Source organism: Dermacentor andersoni, chromosome 6 (genome assembly GCF_023375885.2).
Source record: "Dermacentor andersoni chromosome 6, qqDerAnde1_hic_scaffold, whole genome shotgun sequence".
Taxonomy (NCBI): Eukaryota; Metazoa; Arthropoda; class Arachnida; order Ixodida; family Ixodidae; genus Dermacentor; species Dermacentor andersoni.
In genome coordinates, this window is record NC_092819.1 from 35,255,452 (window position 1) to 35,279,592 (window position 24,141).

At 48.7% G+C, this 24,141-nt stretch overlaps 1 protein-coding gene across 1 annotated transcript; it reads right to left on the reverse strand.

The window, feature by feature from the left end:
* Nucleotides 1-17,289: 17,289 nt before the first annotated feature.
* Nucleotides 17,290-22,558, reverse strand: LOC126521868 (uncharacterized). Its single transcript, XM_050170587.3, has 2 exons — nucleotides 22,102-22,558; nucleotides 17,290-17,933 (listed from the first exon to the last, which is right to left on the reverse strand). The coding sequence occupies exons 1-2, from the start codon at nucleotides 22,169-22,171 to the stop codon at nucleotides 17,386-17,388; spliced, it is 618 nt and encodes a 205-aa protein (XP_050026544.1). The 5' UTR covers nucleotides 22,172-22,558; the 3' UTR covers nucleotides 17,290-17,385.
* Nucleotides 22,559-24,141: the final 1,583 nt, after the last annotated feature.

The window sequence follows — 24,141 nt, forward strand, 5'->3', positions numbered from 1 at the left end:
CCCTCCCCCCCACCACCACCACTACCAAATTTCGCGGAAGGACCCCAGCGGCGAGTCGGGACTCAATTTCGGCCAGGACGGGGCACACAATGCAGGCATTGTCTGGCATGCACCCGCCAGAAGCCACCGCTTCTCCAGCGCCACCGCTTGCTGCCGCTTGTAGCACGCGTAGCGTAGCATACAGCGGCCGGCAGCCGAGAGTGGTGCTGGTGGTGGAAGTGACCGGCATCATTACAGGAGGAAACAGCTATAACCCCCCCCCCCCCCCCCCCCCCCCCCACTCCGTTCATGCGCCACGGAAAGAGCAACGAGGGTAGACCTCCGGGTCGCCCGCCGCTTCCTCGAAGTTTCCCCCCAGCGTGGCCGACTGCGCTCTCTCTCTCTCTCTCTCTATCGCAATTTTTCTCTTTTGTTTTTATATAGAAGCAGCGTGGACGCACGTGGGGACGACACGACGTTGCGCTAATGAAAGCGCTAGACTTCGGTGGTCCGCTCGTGTTACCGTATTAAAGCGCGTTTTAGGCGTCCCCGTCTAAAGTCACTACTAAACACTACTACTAAACAGCGCCTACGGTGTGCGGAGCCGCCTTGCAAACACTTTTTCGAGGTGACATTACAAGCGAACTATGGTTTTCCTAGCGACATGAATTGAACGACTCAAGGCTGCTCATGTCAAAGGGGCTGGAGGTCCAGTCAAGTTTCCCTACGGCGGCTCACTCTCTCATTCTTCGTTTTGTACCAAACATGGAATGAATTTGTATTGTATTGTATTGTATTGTATTGTATTCTATCGCATTGTACTGTAGATCCCTTCTTTCAGCTTTATCTTTTAATCCTGTCTCTTCATTCACCCGTAAATCCCTCCCTCACTGCTGTTCACGTGTAAGCAGAAGCAGCTCAAGACAGTTACAGTGCGGTCAGCATCAACTTCTCCTTCCATTTCCTGCACATTTGATACATAAATAAAAGAAAATGAATCGATACATAAATAAATTATAACCTGAATTCCTACCAATTATCTCAAGCTTCTGTCCTTTTAAATAATACAACCACCTACTACTACTACTACTAGACGCAGCGACCGACTCGCTTCGCCAACCTTTCTTTTTCCCGGCTCTCCTTCTCTCACATCACGAGCGCCCCCACAACACGTTAGCGGTGTGATAGCGAGCACGTGCCCGACCTTACGTACACGATCGTGCGTAACTATGCTCGCTGCCGCGAAGGTATCAAGACAAATCGACATATATATATGCAAGTGGATTTGGGGGTTATTCCCGTATTGCCACGGGATAACGCCGCCATCACGATCTTCTGTTCGTTTCTCTTTCTCCTAGATAGCCGGGCTCGTATATTCACCATACTTTATCTTACGTTCGAGCGTGTCCTGATTGGCTGGCGTTCGGGCGCCAGCCACTCGTGACAGCGATCGCTATGGTAATGAAGCGATCGTCGCCGTAATGACGAATGGTCGATGACTCTTACGTAAGATGTTTTGCGAATGCGCGTGCCCCGTTTTCTTCTTCTTCTTTTCCTTTTTTAATCGATGCTCGCTTATGGTGCAGGTGCAAAGGTTAAAGGTCTACTTTATTTCCTTTCACTGCATTGAAATGCGGCTTTCGGCAGACCGGCGGCTCTCGTCAGCCGGAATGCTAAACGCCCGTCAGCTGAACGTGTCTGTAGTTCAGCAGACGGTCGTTTAGCATCAGAGGTGGATTGTGTTCGCCATGATGCGGTACACAGGCGGCTTGCACCGCGTAAGCGAATACACCTCGCTGGCCTACATGACGACCAGATGCGAAAGGTGCAGCACTGCTGTTTGTCGCTGCTGTTGGCCGCGGGTGTAATTTCGTGCGAGGCGTCGCGTCGCACAGATTGGTGCAAGGGCAAATAGCACGGATGCCTCGACTTTTTTTAGGCGTGGGTCACGCAGAGGAGCCAGGGTGGAACAACGAGGATGGAGTCACTGGGCACACGACTGCTGTCTTTGGTGGTCCCGGCCGGAGCGAGCACTGAAGGAGGCGTTCCGTTCTTTTCCAAGCGTTGCCTATTATTGGACAGGCTTGCATTACCGATGACGCGCATTGCCTATAGCTGCCACGGGCCGCTGATGCTCGTGCCGGACGCGTGTCTTTAGAACGACCAGAACCGGCGAAGCTTGGCTCTTGTTTCCTGTCAGGGAACTGAAACTCGCACGTGACTCAAAAGGCCGAACGCATAAAAAAGTGCATTAGGTAACTCTATGCTATTTTTAACAGGAAAAAAAAAGGGGGGGGGGGGGGTTCAGATGACGCTATTCTGCGCGTGGCCATCGAAACGCACGCACGGACAGACACGCAGGCGCAGGCGCAAGAACAATCGATCAATGGCATATCGTAGATTTATGATATATGTCATAAGCAAATGCATATTACGGGACCGGGCAATGCAACATGGCTGATCTATTGTGGTTTGGTCCAGTTTGTTTTCATATTAACTTGACAACAGCGAAAATAGCGTTTAGAAACATTTGTGGACCGCAAATAGAGCGACAGTTCGGAAACTTTTATATTCCCGGTGGTCTCCTTGATGACTAGAGAAGGTCATTTAAACAGAGATCTGGAATAGCAACACGAAACACGAATAGCAACACGAAATAAGCGAGTGCATAAAAGTTCACAACTTCTCGTTTGAAGGTCGCGGCGAACGAGTATAGGCGCAGGTGTGCGTCCTGAGAATGTTAACGTATACAGCCTGTGCGACGTATTACCCAACCGCTGGCCGGACAATGAGCGCTTGCTGAGCGGGCGATATAATTGAAAGTTGATGAAGTCCAACCACTACAGCGAGACAGACAATGCATTTTTCCGCCAGCGTGCAATCCTCCTCGACTGTTACCAACAAGAGCGGACGGATTCAAAGGCATCCGTAGACGCGTGTTCTGTTGCGTCGCACACCGGTGTTGTAGGCGTATACAGTTCGGCGACATCATCCTCACGCCACCATTAACAGTGGCGTTCGAGTAAAATGGCATTTGCGCTGGTCGTTCTGGCTTCGGCTCCCTATATCGATCGACGCAAGAGACCGATCGACTGGCTCGCGCCACGTGATTTGGCGGCATCGCCACTATTATATACTGTCGCCTCTGCGCTATCACGCCCGTCATCAGTAGAATGAGGGGGGGGGGGGGGGGGTACACGATGCCACATTGTTATACAGTCCTTGAGCGCACGCCCCAGGTTGCATCACCGTGCCGCAACAACTGCTGCAAAGCACTTTCTGTTGCCACCGCGACTCCCGCGAGACGCGGCGGACATCACCGCATCGCATCGAGTTGCTTTCGCGGAAGTAGTTCGCCTATTCAGTCCGGGCCTCGCCCGCCCATACATTGGAACCTCACGCGCGGCGCTCGCCAGTTCGCTTGTTTAGAGACTTTCCGAGACGGCGCGCGTTCTTGCAAATTTCAGCGTCATCTCTGACGGCTACCTTATTCAGATAAGATCGTGGTAGTGTAACTTATGTTCGATGGGGAACCATTGGTCTAACTGTTGACATTGTCGGTCTAACTTGTTCACGCTAGGTTCACGTACAGAGCGTTCACGGTGCGGCATTTGTCTAAAGTGCGCGAGCCATTATTGTGCGTCGTTCCGTCAGCTGTCGTTGTGACAGCGTTATAGGACGGACAGGTGAACTGCTGTTGTATACTCTTTGTTGGCCATAACTCTATAGATAGAAATAACGATTGCCGTACTTAGTGTCCCGGATAGCGGTCCTCGCTCTATATGTGTCCCAGAGAAGCACCGACTGAAGCCTACAGAAATGCCTTATATGACTTGCGACCCGTTTTTAGATATGTGGATGCAAGTTTCGACATACTTGGGCTATTCCTTGTTCAACCTCGCGGCATCTGGCAAATCTAAACGGAGGCGCAGGGCTTCACCTGCAGCTGTATATAGCAACACTCGTATTCCTCTTCGTCTTCTTGTAGATCTCGGGATTCCGCGGTTCTCGCGTTCTTCACAAAATTAATGTGCACGCACTCTCTCGCCAATCTTCTCTGCCGCCGACTGCACTTCTTTATATAATTCGACGCTCTTTAGGTTTGATAGAATAACGATAACAGCCTACATTCTTTTGGCCCAACCTCATCTTTTGTCATCGTAAAAAACACAGTGCAACAGGAACAGAGAATGAATAGATCAGACAATATGGGCGCTGTTATTGTTACTGCAGAGTCTGTGTTGTTTCATTTAGTCCACTGTTCTCTTGGCGCTGTTTGTTTTCTATTGCGTCAACCCACCAACACAGCTACCTCGTTGCTTTGAGCTAGTTTTTGCATGAAGAGGACAAAGTACCGGCGAGTTGGCTCGTTTATTTGCTTTTTCGTTACGCTTAAACCTTTGCGGGTCGGCTGGACCGAGGTATAGCGTCAGGGCGGGTTGGATCAGAACCACCGATACAAGTAGCGGATTTATTCGGTCTATTCGGCTGACGAAATGTATGTAAACGCGTTTGAGTCGCTCCCCTGGGTCAGCCCGTTTCTTGACATGAACTACTCGCACCGAGATCCTGTAAACAAAGCTAGCTCGTAAGAGCGGTAGGTGGGAGGACCGACTCCGAACACTGGCTTGCTACAGGCCACAACTTCTACGAAGTGCGTACTGACCATGCTGAAACAAAGGCAAATGTGCGATTCATCATTCTTTTTGATGTACTATAATTCTTACGCAACCATCCGAATGTGAATGTTTATTGGCTCTAGTCACAATTCCATGCCCTTAACGCGTGCCAATTGTGGATGAGAGACGTACATGCTTCTCAGCACATCCGGGTCCTTTTTAGTAATCTTTCGCATTTTAGCTTATTTGTCTGCTTTGTGATTGCTCTGACTTGGCCATGTGACGTTCAACGATGTCCTTGAAGGACCTGACGCAGAGAATAGCAAAAAGCGAACACCAATGACCAAACTACCCAAACTTTCGCAGATGTTTGCACATTGCGGCAAGCGCTTCTGTGCCGCGCACTTTAAAGCCCATAGGTGTCATCTAAGGCATGTTACATACACTTAGGGTAGGTATAAGAAGTCAAATACGTTACAGTTACTCGCCGCAAACATGAGTGCGAATTTACAAAAACTTAAGGTACCACGCGCTCGCTACAACCTGCACAATTAAAGCCTTCTTTTTAATTTTTTACATATTTTGAAACACTTCACTGGTAATTCTTAGTTCTCTCTGCTATTTCTCGTTCAGCCGCACAAAACATTTTAGCTTAAAAACAAACGTCCGAATCTGAATATGAGTGCAGATTTCATGCAGATTGTCAATTTTCAGAGCCTCTTATTTCCTTCTGTCAATGGGAACCGCATCCACGCATGAAGACGGGTAGCGCAGCCGCACGTGCATCGGATACTGCAGTGAAGCGCAGGGACGGCCCGATCACTTTCGGCAGAAACTGCACGAGCTCTCACGGGCACGAAGTCGTCGTGCTCGCGTGACCGACACGAGATGCTCGCCAACTCGTGCGTTCAACAAGCTGTTTGTTGATCCGACTGTCGTGCGAGCTTTGTGCGAGTGACGCACGTGCTGGTCTCGATAGCCATGGGACCCCCCCCCCCCCCGAGCGTGGTGCCACCATCAACACACACACTCTGCGGAGACGCTCCGAAGACTTCGCTCGTCCGCGCTGTCCCGCGCTCGACTGGCCCAGTTTACGTAGGGGAGGGGGGAGGGGTGCGGATACACCTCTTCTGCGGGACGGGCCGCTCGCTATCAATCCGTCGGGCGCCCGCAACGCACTCTCACGGTATGCGACTGATTAATGTCTCCGGCGGGGACAATTTGGCCGCGCGCTCGTCTCATTAATGCGCGCTGTACGTCTCCCGCTGTCTCATTACGCGCGGGCGACCCCGTTTTGCGGCTCCTAAACGCCGCTCGCGTTTCTGCCACCTGCATCGCAGCGGCCATAGCGAACGGATGAGTTCATCGCTTTAGAACACTCGACCCGAGCGAGGAAGGGGTCAGCCCGGAGGGCAGGGCACCGGCAGCGCCAGCACCTGCGTCATGAACTGCGCAATCAGAGCATGGCAGGTAGCGCTCATGAGGCGGGATCTTTAAAGGCCGCGGTGGAGTGCTTCGGACAACCGCGGCACTTGATATGCGCGAGGGACACAACAACATGGGATCAGCGGTTCCGCTTCACCTTCGCAGTTTAAGAAGCGCGGGAACATGGAGGCGCTGACTGTTTCTAAACAAGCGGGTATGGTAAAGGCGGAACGAGCCGACCATCTCGCCGCTTTGAACAATCATCTTTGCGCCGAGTAAGTATGTAGACCCTGCGAACACGGCCAAGTGCAGTTATGTTGCCTTCGGAGTGCTTCTTTCATTCACAAAGACGCTGCAACCGAATAGACCTGACAAGACAGCGCTGACTATATATAACCTGGCATTTACTGTTAAATTTTGTAGAATCTACAAGCCGTAATCCAAGAAGGAAAATGTGACATATGCTAATGTGGAAAAGAGGTCCTTTCATATGTCATTATTTATGAGACAATTCCCGTCAGTAAGTCTCATGATTTATCATGTTTTATTTATTGTATGTAGGTGAACGTTGTGCGTGCACAGTAAGCGCTGTCGCGGCGCTTTGACGGGAAGGCGAAGCGGTGCGTGCGTGTGTGTAGTGTGGAGGGAGACCGGCATCCCACGCATCACAAAGAAAGTTAGAGAAACAGTAAATTGAATGCAATGGTTGGAAACAAGACAGCTCATTGAGATGTTCAAAGACGGCGAGCAAGAAATCGTGAGAGAAAATTTCTATGCTAAAACATAGGGCAGTACCTTGCTAGTTGAAGGCCGAGCTGGCTGCCTCAGGACAACAACACAGAGAAGCAGAAATTCGCAATAGGATCAGGCGTGTGTCAACTGCAGCCAATGTTCTGAGACGACTTCAGTGCAATGAAATGCCAAAGCGCATGTGATGTTGTGGGATAAGGCGCGGAGACATTAGAGAGTTTTAGGTGAAGGGACGCAAACCGCTTGCCTCCTCGAAAAAAAGAAACGCTCCATTACCAGAACGCGTGTATACCGCATCAGGATGCTGCCCACAGGCCTGACAGATGCGATGGCCTGCATGCGCCTGGTCTACGCTTACAGTGTGTGTCGCATATTTCCGAAGCAGTGGAAGTCTCAGAATGACCACTACAAATCCTAAATAAAGATTGTCTTCAGCAATACGCGGTGTGTCGCTTACATTGCCTGAATTCTGATCGCAATAAGGCCGAAAGTCACCGTGAGACTTGCTAAGCGTTGAGAGAACGGCGCCATCGGTCACTGTCAGTTGAATGCGCCGCCGTTGTGATGCATTGATATTCGGGCAAGACGAAGCAGTGTCGTGCAAATATGCTTGTTTGCACTCTTCGACGCAAAGTGTTTCGAGCGTGCGTGCCGCGGCGCCGGATCTAGGCGGAGTTACACGCGTCGATCCCTTGCATGCATGCTCGTGAAACTTGTTCCAAATCGTCATATGCCGCCAGCCGGTGCACAAGGAGTGTTGCGACGCCGGTTGCTAGAACCTCGGTTGACTTCTACCGGCGTTACTGCTGGGTAGCGTGGCTTTGTCGGCAGGCCGCAGCAGTCCGGGAGACCATCGCGACCAGGCGGGGGTAAGACAATTACTAGTGCGAACCCTACACTGTTTATTCTATCGTAACGAAGTAGGAAAGAAGAGACGAGAATACAAAACGATACACAGCGGGGTCGCTTAAATAGGCTTGCTAGAATCGTATAGGCGGGCGTTTTTTAACGACAACGTCGCGCGGTGCCGTTGTCAGATGTGAAGAGGACTTGGCGCCCGGAGCTGCCGCGTCCCAGAGCTTACATGTACTTTTCAACGGAACCTCATTCGGTACACTGACCCCGGCACTCCCCCTATAGCCGGGTTGACTGGGCGGGGAGCTTTGGTTCGGGCCAATGGTCCTTTCAGGACAAGGAGGCTGCTGTGGTGCAGCGTGACTGAGCTACTGCACTCAACACATAAACAGCCATGTCGGTGATACAGGACACGAGCCTGACAGACCCCCGGACTACCTTAACATAAAAGAGGTCAAGGCATACAACCACGGAGAACACCAAAGCCATCCGCGGAGCAGCGCGACCGCACGGGGGTGCGCCACAACCGGTTCCGGCTCCGGGTTCCACTGAGCCAAACAAAACCCCGTGAATCGAGTGGCACACACGACCAAGTCGAGCGACCTTAGAAGCATGCATCATAACTTAATGGAGAGCTACCCACCTGACTCATTAAAAATCACGGCAGGGCGGGCCCACTTTCGAGAAACATTTAGTCGCCCAAGTGATGCCGCTCCCGGGTGAGATGGAACCAGACCTCCTTTCGTGCTTTCGCAAGCACTTCGGGAAGGCCCGGCGCCCGCCGCCCGAAAACCGCTTCACAGCATGCCACCAAACTTGGTATGAGCACTCGACAAGAAGCACGAACTGGTTGATCGCCTGCTTAGGCAAATGGTGCAAAAATAGAACAGTCTGATATGGAACACCTGGAAGCCTAAAGAGACTAGCAATCCTTTGGAGAAGAGCTGCGGGAAGCAAACACTGCGTAAAGATATGAACCGAATCCTCACGACCGCCACAAAAAGGGCACACTCCACGAGCTGCGATGGCTGTGAAGCTCCTGTAACTCAACGGCAGGCACCCTCGCGCCAGGCGGTACATGAACGTATAGCTCACCTGGTGTCGAGGAAACTGGCCGTAATGAGCTTCCAGCTTGGCCTGTGGATGGACAGATCGTACCTTCGGCAATGCGGGATGAGACCTGGGGTCAGGATATCGACTAGTTCTTGGATTGGAGTTGAAACTGCATCGATGACGGGGTGAACCTTGCGGAGGCATACCAGAGAGTCGGCAGCTGCCTCATAAATGGTGGACGGGGAATCTGAGTGAGACACACAGTGAGGAAAGTGTGCTTTGCGAAAACAAACGGAGTCGGGTACTAAGAAAAAAAAGGAAGTAAAGCTTCGAGTCTGCAGCATATCCGAGTTAGGAGCGACCTGCGTCCACCTGACGTGTAGTGCAGTAGCCACGATGGCCAGGTCGGGAATTCCGAGTCCTCCCTTATTCTTGGGCAACTTGAGCACCTGTCGGGCTACACAACCGGTTGTCCCTTTCCAGAGGAAACGAAAGAGGACCCTCTCCAAGATAAGCTTGGTTCGGGTTGGAGCAGGAGACACGCACGTGAGAAAAGAAAACAGAAGTGAGCGAAGAATAGTCTCTCGAGCTGTCAGTTCTTGTCTCCGCTGGCGTTAATCGTCCAGTTCTCCCTCCGGGTCGTCGAGCTCTCCGGGGTGGTAGACTCGTTGAGTTATGACAGTTCGCAGAAGGAGTGCCTTCCCTTTTTTCCCGCGCACGCACCAAGGGGCTGGCAGTCACTGCGGGGCGCCAGCCAGACCGGCCACCGCCCGAGTCCCCCATATCACAAGAAGCCAACAAACACTGACACCGAGTCCCCCATAGGAATTTGGGCTATACCCTGCGCTTTCCGATTAGGCACGGCAAGGATTTTGGATAATAATAGGACTGGGCGCTAAACGCCAATCGTGACAGGAGGCACACGTCGGCTCGATCGCCTCATCGTAAAACTCTTGCTTGGGCATCGTATGTGTGTTTAGCGACCTACTCTCCGTCTCGAACTATATACCCTCTCCTGGCGCATTATTTTGATTTTCACTGCTATCGCATAACGACTGTTTACATGCGTGCGAAGCACGATAAATGCGATGCGCCACTTGCCGCATTCATTTAAACGACGTTCTAAAGTTGCTACAGTGATCGAACCGGACAAGAAGGGGATGCAGTGCACTGAGGCACCATGGAGTGTCTCAAAAGCCAGCGCATTTTGAGACGCCCTGGATATTTGACCCAATCTTGGCCGCGATTTTGGAGCAATTCCTTCCACTCGATTCTATGCCACTCTTATCCACCGTTCCTGGCCGGCTGATGCAAGTGATAGCGCAGGGGGAACGTCGCTCTGACCACTGACGAAGCGCGAAAAGGAATCGCAGCGGAAAAGGCATCACTGCATGTCGTGAGTTTGCGTGTGGGTTTAAGATAACGAAGAGCGAGACAAAGAGGGAGCCAAGTAATCATCGAGACATGCAAAAGTGGAACTGGAAACGGAGAGGGTGTCACGAGGCCGCAACGTGAAGGAAGAGGAAGATGAAAATTAGATTAATTTAATTATGGGGTTTTACGCGCCAAAACCACTTTCTGATTATGAGACACGCCGTAGTGGGGGACTCCGGAAATTTGGACCACCTGGGGTTCTTTAACGTGCACCTAAATCTAAGTACACGGGTGTTTTCGCATTTCGCCCCTATAATGCGGCCGCCGTGGCCGGGATTCGATCCCGCGACCTCGTGCTCAGCAGCCCAACACCATAGCCACTAAGCAACCACGGCGGGTTAAGAAGAAAATGCGAATGGGAGGACTGGCCGCTCGAGGCACGTTGCGTGTGTTCGCGGGCTTCTTTCACCCTCGGAAAAACACCTTTAAGTAGCACGTATTGAGCAACAGAATCGGGAATTTTTCACGTTGCTCTACAATTGCCTCATTCACACTTTTCGTCTAACTGTAACGTTTGAGAAGTTGATTGATTAATTAAGGCTAATTATATAATTAGGCGGAATGCGCAAAATAATATGAGTATCTCAAAGTGACAGCAAACAGCATTATCTTGGTTCTGTCCAGCTAGGCGGCATTTGCATATCTTTTTAAATTTTGGTGCATGATAGGTGGGGCATCCTGTATATCCATAGGAGCATTTGTGAAGTTCTTTCTGCGCGAGGCAAAAAAATATTGCATGCTAAAACTGTTGTTTTTATTTCTTATGCTAACATAACTTTTACTAAATTCTTAGCGCTTGCCTTTTCTCACTGCAATGTTATTCCTTTTAATGTATCGTGCTCACATAATTTTCACCGCAATATACATTAGCCTTCATATCCATAACAGCTAGTCGACATTTAATTTCACTATGTATACAAGTTACTTATTTCATTTCCCATTACTTTCCGCAAACAAAACGATAATAACAGTCTTTTCATCGCCCGATTCATGGCCGATCCCCCAGAGTGGGTTGCGCCATTTCACTGAGTAACAAGAAAAAGAACAAGGTCAGTGAGTGACGTGGCCTTGGGCTAGAGCGGACGTGTCTTTCAGCCGTGCTCTGGAGACGGCAGCGGGTGGCTCAGAAGACCTGGCCCGGGAGAGGGGTCCCACCGGCAACGCCCCCTAGAATGCTGCGACGATGCGTCGCGGTACCCGGCCAGGTTCTGGCTGCAGTTCCGGCACCCGTCCTGTGCCTCGGAGGCCAGCCCCGAGTTCATTCAGCACGTCGCATGCGCTGACGCGTCCCGTCCCGTGCTACGACTACCAATTTTAGCAGGGCAGAAGGAGTATAGTAAGGAGAAGGAGCATAGTAATAAAGTAGACAGTATCGCTATACATGGGCATCTCGCTGCTCATTTTAGGAAATGTGACGTTGAAGGCACCCTGCTACCCTCTCTTAAAACAAACTGTTGTTGTCTATCACTACAAGAATAAGATAACGAGGGAAATTGCCGAAGCAGCTGAGATAGCTATAGCAGGCGACGACTGCGTTAGCACGCTGTCTATTCTTTTATCTAAGAAAGAGCTGGAATATTTTGGCATAGTAGCCACATGACTGCTTTCCTTTCTTCTTTCCCTTCAGTGTGTCTGTTGCAGTAGCTTCCCTGTAAGTATATATATGCTTACCAGCTGCAATAAAGCAATTGTTGAAAGTTAGTGTTCGTCCCGTGTTCCTGCTTCGTCCTTGTGTCGTTCTTGCGCTATGTATGCCAGTTTACGACTACCCATCCATTCGTGAGGCCCCCGTCCTACACGACGACAGCCAACTGACAACCTGACTCGTCTTGTGTCGCTGTGGTTGCTCGGACATCGCTACAAGGGAGCTACGACGTCAACGGTTAGGACCTTGAATTCAGCACAGGACTGCATATACCTCTTACGTTTGTTTCAACACGTGCGCATTGTTTGTTTGCAGTTGTTCTGTTTGATGCGTGTTTCTTCAATTATAGATGTTCGTTTTACACGAGCGACGTGTCCCCATCCGTCTCAGGTCTGACACTACAAAATCACAGCCCTCGGGTGGAACCACATAATCGTGTGGTTGGAGAGTTGAAGGATATAAAAAGGAATGTTGAGAAATATAAGTTTCAGTTTTTTATTCTTTACACACAATGAATGGGTAAGAGACAACATGCAGACGACGGTCCCAGAGTCAAAGACTGCAAACAAACAAAATAAACTGCATAGTAATTTAGTGGGGAGTTAAAACATAACCACGCAGTAAAGTTTGATAGCCAATGTGCTGTCACCGAGGTGCAGCTCAACGTGACTGCGGAGTGCGAAAAGAAAAAAAAAAGGGGGGGGGGGAGAATAAAAAACAAACAAACTCGACCAATCACGACCAGCCATTGCGATGATTTCATTCGCATAGAAATACAAACCGAAATGGGGTTAACCGAGGAGTCCGATTTTTATTAATCATATCATAAGAAGCCCACGAACAAAGACAACACAGGGGAAATTACTTGTACTTAATTACTAATTGAATTAAAGAAATGATAAACTAATGGAACTGAAAGTGGATGAAAAAACAACTTGCCGCAGGTGGGGAACGATCCCACGTCTTCGCATTATGCGCGTGGTGCTCTACGAATTGAGCTCCCCTGGTTTAACCTGTACGTGATCCCTGTCGGCGCGCCACCGCGTTCCTTAGGCTACTTAGGATGTACGCACCGCCTTGCGAGGGAGTTCTGTGCATGTTGGCGTGACGCGCTCTCCGTGCGCCTTATACGTCACATTGTGTAGACGTGCTAATCCCAACTGCTTCGCCTTGCCACCTTCATCGCCACCTCTGACTGCCTTATAATCGTATCTTGCACAACGATTCCTTTCTTTTTTTTCTTCTTCTTCTTTGAACAGCGTGGAAAACGTTAAATGGGACACGTTGTATACGGCACATATAGGCACACATAAGGTGAGTATTCGAAACAGAAAAATTCAAAGTGAGAGTTTCAATGCTTCTATTACGTTCCAATGCCAGCGCGCGGAACATCAGTTTGGCGCCAGGGATTCTAAGGAATCGTTTCGTATTAGCGCCGTTGCGGCTCCAGTAACAGTTCTTTAAAACCTTTATTTCAGTCTATGGATCTTTTATAGAATGAAATGTAGTTCATCCTTGTGAATGAAGAACTAACTATAACTATGACTAACTATAATTAACTAATTATATCTATGACGAACTAACTAGCCCGAGGAAATGTCGTCAGAATCAGTGCGTCACACCGAGTGGGTGCGAGAACTTAGGGGCGGCGTCGCGGTACGCGTCTTTCACTCTTTTCCGACTTACCAAGCTAAGAGTGGCTTTCTTTCTTTTCTTTTCCTTTTTGTTATCGACGAAGGGTAATTTACTAAAGCAGCGCGGCAATTCTTTTTGTCTCGTTTGTGTTTAAACACGATCCTGTTCGTGGAAGAGAGCCCGCCGTGTACTGACGGCGGAAGAGTCCGAACAAGCCGTGCCGGCAGAGAAATGGCAGAACGTGACATTCAGTTCCGCAGAGGAAATGCGCACCACGACATCAAGAGACCTAAAAAATAAGTAGTAGTAATAAAACGAAACAAAAAGAGTCAGACAGACAACGGCGTCACACTCCCGTAAAGCACCCTGAAACATTGTATACGTTCGCGGTGACGAAAGGGGGCAGACAAAAGGAGATACTGCGAAATCATACTACGTAACCACATCGCGAGAACGTGGAAAAGTACGGGGCGGAAAATTACTGTCGGAACGCAGGGAAGCACTCTGTCTACACATGGCAATGTGCAGCCTACCAGAGATGAACAGCAGTGAAACAATTTAATGCGCCTTTAAAGCGAAAGAACATAGTCGGCACGGCATGCGCCAACATATGTTGTCTTGTCTTGCAGCCAGGTCGCTGCACCACATCAGGCCGCTGACGTTTACACTCCTGCCCATCCGGCAATCCGCCTAAACCACCCGCGAGAAGGGAGGGGGGTCAACGCTCAGTAGCGGCTGCATTCACGCGTAAACCAGCTGTCACCGTGTGTCAGCGTAACGAGGAACCTCGTTGCAGACATCTTCGAAACTCGCGTTATGTTTCTGCCTCAGCTAGTGTTCTGTTGACTTTAATTAATTAATCACCACCAACTCAACTAATGAGGTCTAATAATATTCCTACACTTTAATTGCGTAAAAAAATTACGGCTTGACTTTCTTTCTCAGTTAATAACAAATTGTCACTCGGTCTGGGTATGCAAATCCACTGGTAACGAGACCTACTCGCCAACATCACCAAAATGCACTAACCCCCTATTTTGCCCCCGGACCAACCTACTTAAGTACTCCTTCTTTCCACGTACCATTAATGGCTGGAATGAGTTGCCTTTATGAAACTTTTATCACGATTGTTTGCTTTTTGTATCAGCCTTATTGTCGTACTGTTGCATCATTTTGTTGTACTGGCATTGTTTTACTTCTTGTGACCTAATATTGTATTATCCACCCTGCATGGACTTCGCGTCCGCAGTATATATTAAATAAATAAATAAAATAAATAAATCTTGTCGTATCGCTCACCGCGCCTCGTGTATTTCCCGTTCTCCGCTCTTTTCCCTTTCTCCGCATTCTTTTACGTCCCCTCACCCCCTCGACGTCACACGCGGACATTTTTCTTGCGGCTTCCGGTGGCCAGCTCCTTCCGCATTTCCTTCTTTGCAACGGTAGTATAAACAGAGCCAGAGGCACGAGTAGGCACGCTTAACAATGACATACGCATGAAAAGAAGGCCGCTCATCTCGCTCTTTTCTTTCTTGAACGTATCTGTCCGTGCCTGTGGGTAAACCATGATGCACGAATCACTCCGAAGTTATTTTTATATTTGTATCGGCGTTGCCGTGAATACTGATGTGACGTATGATGCGCAAAAGAGACATATAATACAGAATCTTTGGAATCAGCGGGGGCCTTTCTGTAGGATTCGGACTAAGATATAACGAAAAAAAAAATTCGGAAATGTTATATTGATTTCTGCCCGCATGGGTGGGGGGGGGGGGGGGAGATTTGGATTGAAGGAAGAAATGTGACGGCCGAAGTGCTGTGCCAGTCATTTCGTTCAAGTTTTCTCGTGTACAATACAATACAATACGAATTATGTCCAACTATACCGATCTTACCACGAGTTTTACTATAGTGCACCGCTGCTGCAAAGGATGCCGGTAGTAATAGCTCTGAGAAAGCTACGGAAAGGTACAAAAAGAACTCATCCTGAAAAAGAAGCTTTAGTTGGGGCAACTCCCATTTCCCTACTCAAATACATGTAAAGCGCGGAAATTGTTTAATAAGACAACCACTGTACCGATTTGAATCAAAATTTGATGCGTTTGAGATAAAAGGTTAAATTTACGTGAGTCTAGGAAGCATACTTTTCATTTAAGGCATGCCATATTTACAAAAAATTTTGCGAAAGATTCTCTGGTAAGAGTGGGATTGAAAAGCCCCCCTCCCCTTCCCCCTATGAAGATGCGCGCTTTGTTAGTGTTACAACTCAACTGTTATGACTGCTACCGGGCGGGAACGGCATCCGGCCGGACGGCCAGGAGCATAATAACGCCCACACAAGAGCGGGAACACTGCGCCCGTTTATTCAGTGACAGCCCTTTGTTCAGACGTTCTCAAGCCGCTCCGACACGTGCCATGGCGTCGGTCTCGCGTCACGGCGACCGCGGTTTCTCTGTCTTCGTTGTCGTTTTCACTTTGCAGCACTCTTCCCTCCTTAAGGTGAGTACCGCTGTACGGATTTTCGTATACGGGTCGATCTACGAAGCACAGCTGGTTGAGCCTCTTCTGGTAGCGTCGGTACACCAGCTGGTTGATCTTGTGAAGGTTGTGCTGGCACAGGACTGAATCGAGGACGGACTTGATCTATGTGACGCTGAAGCTCACCTTCTGCCGTTTCAACGGTAATCATTCGGGATCCTCTTGTTTCTTTGACTGTGGCTGGCAGCCACAGTTGTCGTTTTCACTTTGCAGCAGTTAGTGAGACCTACACACTGCTTACGTTGTCACTGTGCTAAGCCCGAGGGATCAAAGCCCGGAAGCGTTTCGATGGGGGCGAAATGCAACAGCGTCCACGTACCGTGCATTTGGTGTAAGTTAAAGAACCCCACGTGGCCAAAATGAATCCGGAGTTCCCCACTAGGGCGTGCCTCATAATCATATGGTGGCTCTGGCAGGTAAAAGCCCAGAATTCAACTGGTTTTACGATATCATCTAGATGAGGACGTCATGAGCGCTGGCTGTTATGAAAAGAATAGAATCGAGCCAAATGAATTGTCGCAGTTTGCTTTCTATAGGTGTGGGGTGCTCTCTCTCTCTCTCTGTTGCACATGGGTAACGTGCCGTCAACGTGTATACAACGCGAGGCTGGATGCGCTACAGGTCAAAGCTGCAGCATCGCGTTAACTCGACCCGATTCTGTGTTTGACTAGTGAGGAGGAAAAGCGAAAGAAAAAAGGAAACTGCGTTGGCGAGCGATGTTGCTGCGCTGCTGATTTATAATATTTGTTGCATTAAATTCGCTTTCCTGTCGAATAATAATGACAGAAATCTAAAAAAGCTAAAGGAAATGCAAGGTTCTGTTGAGAACGAATGCACAGTGCTGGACGACGACTTGGTTGATTCGAAGGGGGCGACTGTCAGCTTTTTTCACGCTAAACAATTTTTCTTACCTTTAGCATGTCGCGTTGAATTCCAACTCACTAGATGAGGCACGCAACACGCAAAGCTGCCGTAGCATTCTGCGCACGCGCAGTCTGACCGCGCTATTTCACTGCGCGTAGCGTGACACGTACACCCGTGGGCAAAAGTATACAGACCACAGGGTCGCCGAAAAAACAGAATTTATTCATAATTAACACGTATAAACGGAAACTGACGAGTACACTAGAAATGCGAAGTTTAGGCTGCAATCTTTACTTTCAAGTTGCATTTCCAGACACAGTAGAAAATTAGTTTTATCGCGCAATCCCTGGTCCGCATACTTTTGCTCACGGGTGCACGCTATACTAACCCGTAAGCTACGACACCAATGCGACACACAACGAACCGTCCGCACTGTCGCGACAGGCGTGATCGTGTGTGCGACTGAGCGAAGAAAGAACAGACAACCACGTATTGACGAGAATTTCACTGGGCTTGTTTATTCGCATAAATAGGTAATACGACTAATCGGTTGAGCGCATTTATGTACATACATCGGGGGTAGGGGAGCTAGTCGACGAACGGCAGGGATCTTCTCAACGGCGAGTAATCGCACTCCGAGAACAGCAGGTGACAGCCGCGGCCGCTGAGACCCCCGAGCACCGCCTCGACGTACGGTCCGCCGGCGCTGCCCAGTATGCTGACGACGCGAAGCACCAGGGCGAACATGTGGTCGCGCTCGATGGCTTTTTCCGAGAGTTCGCACACGAATCGAAGCCGGCACTCCTGCTCGTGCACCTTGATGTAGGAGAAGGCGGAGTCCGAGATGTCGACCACCGAGGCGGCGTCCATGATGGAGCCCAGCGTACGCACGCGACTGGCCACGCTCCCGCTCAGTCCTAGGAACAGGTACGCCATCCCGCTGAAGACCAGGTACAGGGCCGCGTAGACCACCACCAGTGGAAACAGGAACCGGCGCGAGCGACCGTCGCCGAACACGATGAAGACCACGGCGCACGCGTTGATCGTGAAGGCGCCGACGAAGACGGCCAGGAAAGCGCGCGCCATGTTGGTGACTGAGTCGACTCGGTCGTTCAGCAAGCCCAGGACGTCTTCCACTGCGAGGAGACAAGGAGATGGATGCCGTTGTTAGCAGACGTAATTTAGAGGTATAGCTGGCGGAATTATCAGTATATAGCCGCATCCACGGCCTTAATTTTGAACTATTCCGAGTATGCCGTCGAACATGAAACTCGAGCGTGCCACCGGAATTTAAATCTACACAAAACACTAGCATGCCTTTTGGGATTCGAGTCATTTGTTCACTATCATCGCCCTCGAATACTTCTAAAACAGCGCTTCTCGTTTTATCCTCCATGGATGCCAGCGTCTCGTGAACAATAAATAAATTAGTAATGCTCGTATCGCCATTTCAAATTAAGAGCCTGTATCAAATGTTTGTTTTCTTGCCCCACCTAAACTTCAGTCTCGCTCGGATCATAATCATGTTGAACTATCGTGCACTACGATTAATCAGCATGCTTCCATGTCGCCAGCATGATATTGAAGAAAAGAAGAAACTTGTAGACTCTAACCACTCAAGGCTGTCTTCAAACGAAAACATACCGCCCACAGGCATTTCTGCCTCAAGGGCGGTTCCTGCTCCCAATAGGGCGTAAGCACGAGCACAAATGATTACTTCAGAAGGTCCCTGACCTTATAGTCATCACCCCAAACCTTGTCACCGAGAGGGAATGTATTGTTGTCTTTCAACAGCCTTTACCACTGCTGAACGCTCGCAGAGTAGAGGGATGCGCAGGGTTCCGGTGCGGTAAATGTGAAGCTGTTGAAGTGTAACAATACTTCGTTCTACCAGACAGCGGTCTAAATTGCTTTCGCAGGAAAATGTCTCGCGCATGCGCAGCGGCATCATTACAAACTGCCACGATAGAGAGCGGCAGAGGATTGGTAACGAACAAATTTCAAGCTTACATTTATTCCGTAATGAATGCTATAGTTAGTTCGACATTAGGAACGGTTGTTGAAGCAGCGTTAAAGACATGGACGTAGGGACGTATCTGTCTTACGTCTACCCTTGTCCATGTCTTTCGCACTGCTTTTCCATTCCCAAAGTTAATTTTAGGGGCGTGCGAAGATTTTTCAAATTGTCCACGCCGTCGACCGCATATACGGTGAAATATTCAAATGAAGCAATAAAATGCATAACTTTCGTCCCATTCGTAATAAACTTGAGCGCATAACACACAGTAGCTCGTACCGCCGGTCTTTTTTGGCTAAACGCGATCACTCGCAATAAGATGTCGTTCAGACATGGCATTCAGCAGTGGATATTGTTTAGTGATAGTAATCTCTCAGTGATTGTCACATTGATAATAATAGTTTCTTATCGGATGGAGTCAGAATACGTTTCACGGCGATATAATTTATGCATTAGTGACACCATCTACCACGACGTACCATTTGAACTAGGAAAAATCGTCTTTTTTTACCCCCTGCCACAGCAGGAGACATTTCTGATTTAGTCAAGGAGGTATGCACACATATTTTTTGGCTGACATGGCTGCTTTTATAAACGCTATACGTATAGCTATGCATGACCACGTATGCTTCGAATAGCTCTGAGATTGCGAACAAACTACTTGGCTAACTGTTCCCAATGATCCATTTGTGCTACTAATGAACCATGCTTTATAACGTGCTGTGTAATGACAAACATTTCTAGTGCTGTGATTACCAGGATACGAAAATTTATATTATAATAGTGAGAACTACTAGTAAAAAATTTACCATTCACTCACCCCTAGTTAATTTCGTACCCACGAATTCCGGACATCTATGGACACCAGCAGATATTATATATATTGACGAACTTTCAGTTTGCAACGTCGAAAGAGTACGCCTTATAACATACACATTTACGGCGCTTAGCCGTAACTTCGCTGCTGCGTATTTCATATCAGTGACACGGCTATGAAATGTCACCTATTAGACTGAAATTTCTGCCAATTTAGTTATTCTGTTTCATCGCGGTGAAGTTCAGGATATGGACGAAGGGGGCAAATGTCAAGAATTCCTAAACATGTGTTCGTGCCCAGTCGCCTGCCGCACTGCATAGTAACATAATAGCTTAGTCACCGGACATGCTATGCTTGTTTATAGCTTTTCTTGTAATGCCTTCATGCCCTTGCGAATTATTTCCAATAGATAAATCTGCGTGATTGTACTGCCTGATCATGTCAAATACGATAAAAATAGTTAGTCTCCAGCGAGCAGGCGGTCAACGCGTGCATGGTCTCTCCGCTTATAAACGCACGCCTCTACATCGCCATTGGGCTCGTCTGATATCTACGTGAGTGTGACACAGGCGGATTGCGACTGAGCCTAAAGAGACTTATCACAAGACCTGAACATTTCAAATAGTGACAGCATGGAGCCTCACGTTAGTCAAGTGAGAAAGAAACCAATCTCGTCTCAGCAGCACCGAAGTTCAGCTTGCGTGCGAGTTTTGAAAAGTGCGCTGAAACATGCACGAATAAAAAGAGAAATAAATGTGCAACTCTGTCCTTAGCTTCTCTGAGAGAAGTTTAAATAAATAAACAAACAAATAAAGAAACGGCGAGAAGTTCCTAGACACACGCAGACAGTGGCTAGTGTCGAAAAAAAAGAAAAGCAACCCTCCTAGTTCGGGGAGCGCAATGAAAACGCCGTAGAGACGTCTCGGCAGCTTTTTCTCGGAAGCTGCAGCTGAAAGTAGCAGAGCGCTAAAAAGTAAGTCTATGAAAGTTTCAAGGAATGACAGCTTCCAGGGAGTTCGGGGTATTGTGTGGGGGGTCACGGTCAAGAATCTCGACCTCTGCCTAATTGGCAGAGAATGGAAAGCCACCGGGCCCCTCAGCTAACAAGATTAGAGGACCGAGCGTATAACTCGTCCGTCGTGCCCTCTTCTATACGTCGCTGGAATGCTTAACAGAACGTTCCCTCCGTTGCTAACAAAACAGCTTCTGCTTTTCATAAAGAAGGGCTGACAGGTGCATATGGCAATAAGGTGGATGCATGTGATGGCAGGATTCTGTTCCAAACGCTCAGCTTGCCTCTCTAGCTTACAGGCAACTCACGCAATTCGAGGACACGGGAAAAGCTACCTACTGGCATATTTTTCGGCAACGAAAAAAAAAATCAATTATTTCAGAAAGGTTGCAAATCGGGCTAGTTGAAAATGGATGTATACGTGAAACCAGCGCGTCAAACAGAAGGGAACAAGCAAAAAAATAATGACACGTGACGAAAGCTGTCGATGCTCGACAACGCTCGTCCAATATAATAAGATTCGCGATGCCGTCGTTTTACGCGCCGGTGTCAAGTACGGAAAGTTACGCATGTATAAATATATTCATGCCACAGAAAAGAAGAAGAAACACGTGCGCCGCCGTACTGCTGGCGCCATCACCCGTAAAGTCTGTGAGACTGCCCGCCCTAGTGACATCGCCAACCCATGCTACGTAAGATTGGCGGGTGAAAACGAGAAGACAGCCGTCGCTGGGTTTACATAGAGCAAACTGACCAGCGACTGTTTGATGCGAATGCAGATATAAACGTACTGTCATTATACACGGTGCGTGGCTCAAGAATGTTGGTAGCACTTGGAGACTGGTTAGGCACACAGCTAAACTAAGCGATCCGTGAGCGGGTTTTCTTTGTACTGCCATACTAGTAAACATTTTCCTAGCGTAGAAAGGCACGAGGAGAAAAAAAATAAAATAAAAGGAGACACGCTAGAGCCAACCCACTAAGTAACACTTGGGCCGTATTACATGCCGTACATGAATGCATGAACAACTTTGCATTGCAGCAGCAGAGCCCTGCATTCGCTTTGCCATCCCGGCAGGGTACGCGAACCAACCTTAATCATCTAGCGCATTTCAAGAGCACATCACTGTTTGCATAAAGTGCCGGCAGCGTCACAGAAAATTGCAATCATCCAACACGACAACATAACTCCGAAAGGAATTCATAACCAATGCGCAAGCAGCAGTAAACTTGCCAGACCACCTGTTACACACGCGTACACAAGTTATAACATCTACCCAGTCGCAAAAGACGGTGGCATTGCTGATCACCTCACTAGAACCAGGCCTCTGACTTTCAAAAACTCTCACCTATAGATATAACCATGTGCTCATATGCAATTCTCGGTAACGAGTTAAGGAGTTCAAAAAAGCATAAAATAAACATTAACCATTAAAAAATAAAGCATAAAACACTTACTTCCAAAGGCAGCGTCCAAAAATAGCAGAAACAGGATGACGAAAGCGACAAACAGCGGTTGGCTTCTCATGGCTGCAGTTTCCGAAGCGCAGAGTCGAGCAAGTCCGAGCACTTTTCACTTTGAAGCAGTGTCTGCGGTGGACGCCAAGATGAATGCTCTCGTCAGAGACCCAGTTTGCAGACTGGTAGAGAAGCAGGGGTTCGAATGGTGATCGCTCGGCGCGAGAAACTCTTTCCCGGGAGTGGCGAGAAGGTGAAGCGTCTGCAGTGAACCCTCTCAAACTTCGTTAGTTTGCTGGGGGAGACAGGTGACACAAGAGGGGGTCTTCTGTCTGGCGATTCCTTTGTCAATCTGCACTCAGGAATAAAGGAAGTTGGGTGGGTCAAAAGGTGTGGCCCCTCCTTGTGACGAATGCAGCAAGAATGTTTCCCCACCGTGTTCAGGAGTTCATGTCGATAGCTCCCATGCCGAAGAGCCACTTTTTCTTTTTTCTTCAAAAAACTCCATCAAAAGGGTAAAGTGCAAAGGAGGCCCTGTCGGTGCCACGGCTAAGCTTCAGCAGAATTGCAGGGGGGGGGGGGGGGGGGGGGCATTGTACGTTTCTGTAGGCGCAGGTTATTTCTTTCCTCGTCACGGGGCGACATTCATAAATCGCTCGGGCAGAAAGGAGGGTGCTTCACACTTAATATCGCCTCCGACAGGTTTTATGAGGAGCCACCTTGCAGCAAACAAGTTTTACTTGCTTGCTACACACACGATCGCACGAGACGAGTGCCTACTTGAACGGGGATTTTCTAAAAAGGACAAAAAAATTCCCCGCGGAAGAACAGCTTCGTCCTGTTCACATTTTTGTTATGTCCAGTTATGCTTACCGCCTTTGCCGCTTGATCAGCACTTCGTTGCCATCGCTCTGCGGTTTGTACGGCATGTTGTTACTCCTAAATAAAACTACATTATTCGGTGGCAGAAACTGCATCTAACAAACGAACGAGTTGTGCAATGTACGAGTATCTATAACAAAACAAAACAGTTCGAACACTTGTCGAAGCAAATAGGGGAATGCACTTACAATTTAACAATAGTCTCGTATGTTTATCGAACTGATCATGGCTGCTAAACCGCGGAACATATTCGTGAAACGAATACTTCATAAATACACGCACCAGACTCGCTCTGGTTGCTCCGTGCGCCTCACCATCGGCAGAAATCCCTGCCATGTCTATAGGTAAAGCACTACAGTACGTTTCACAGAATGTTTTCCTAAGATAGACGACATCTACTAAGTAAACCATGCCAGCTCGATACCAACCACCGGCAACAATCATAGCTTTTATGGCCGTACGTCCTACATACCCGACATTGAGCTGATCGCGAAGCTCCCTGAACATGTACGTTTGAAATGCGGAGTTCTATGCAGTTGTATGCTATTGCGCAGGAAGGGAAGCGATCATAACTGGAGATGCATGAACGCACCCGCATTCATGCAAGCAAGAGGCAGCGAAGGTAGCCACCGTTGACCGACTGGCTATACATGTGCTGGGCTAAGGGGTAAAAAAAAAAAAAGATTCTAGAAAGAGAACAAAAAAAAAAACGTATACATGATTGCCATGTGGCGCGCGACACTTCTCCTCAAAAAGTGCAACGCGTTCAGCGCCTTTTGTGCTACGGATGCTCTCGGAACAGTTCCCAGCGATTATGATTCTTGACAAAAAGCAATCGTCCAGTCTGTCTAATGCAGTTGAAAGTTCACTCCTAGGCCCACAGAAAGACGTACAAAGTTGTAAATATACTGCAAACAGCAGAAGCCTGTCGCGTCGCTAGCACAGAAGCATTGATGGGGTTTGTCCCAAAGCTCGAAATGATCGCGCGAACGGCTACGCAACATGAGAAAAATTGTCGGAGACGCGCTTTTTGTGGGTTTGCCGGCGCTGTGCTCCGCAGCACAGCGTTTAATTAACTCCAGTGTCGCTTGAGGGCTGTTAAATTCGACACCTATCGCAGCAGTGCATCAGGAGCATGAATTGATGGTGAAAAGGACA

What these genes read in the sequence shown, in the direction of transcription:
- LOC126521868 (XM_050170587.3), bottom strand. Translation starts at nt 22,171, where the DNA reads ATGAGAAGCCAACCGCTGTTTGTCGCTTTCGTCATCCTGTTTCTGCTA. An exon ending in TTTGGACGCTGCCTTTGGAA is followed by an intron (nt 17,934 to 22,101) that starts GTAAGTGTTTTA and finishes GTCTCCTCGCAG; the next exon opens with TGGAAGACGTCCTGGGCTTG.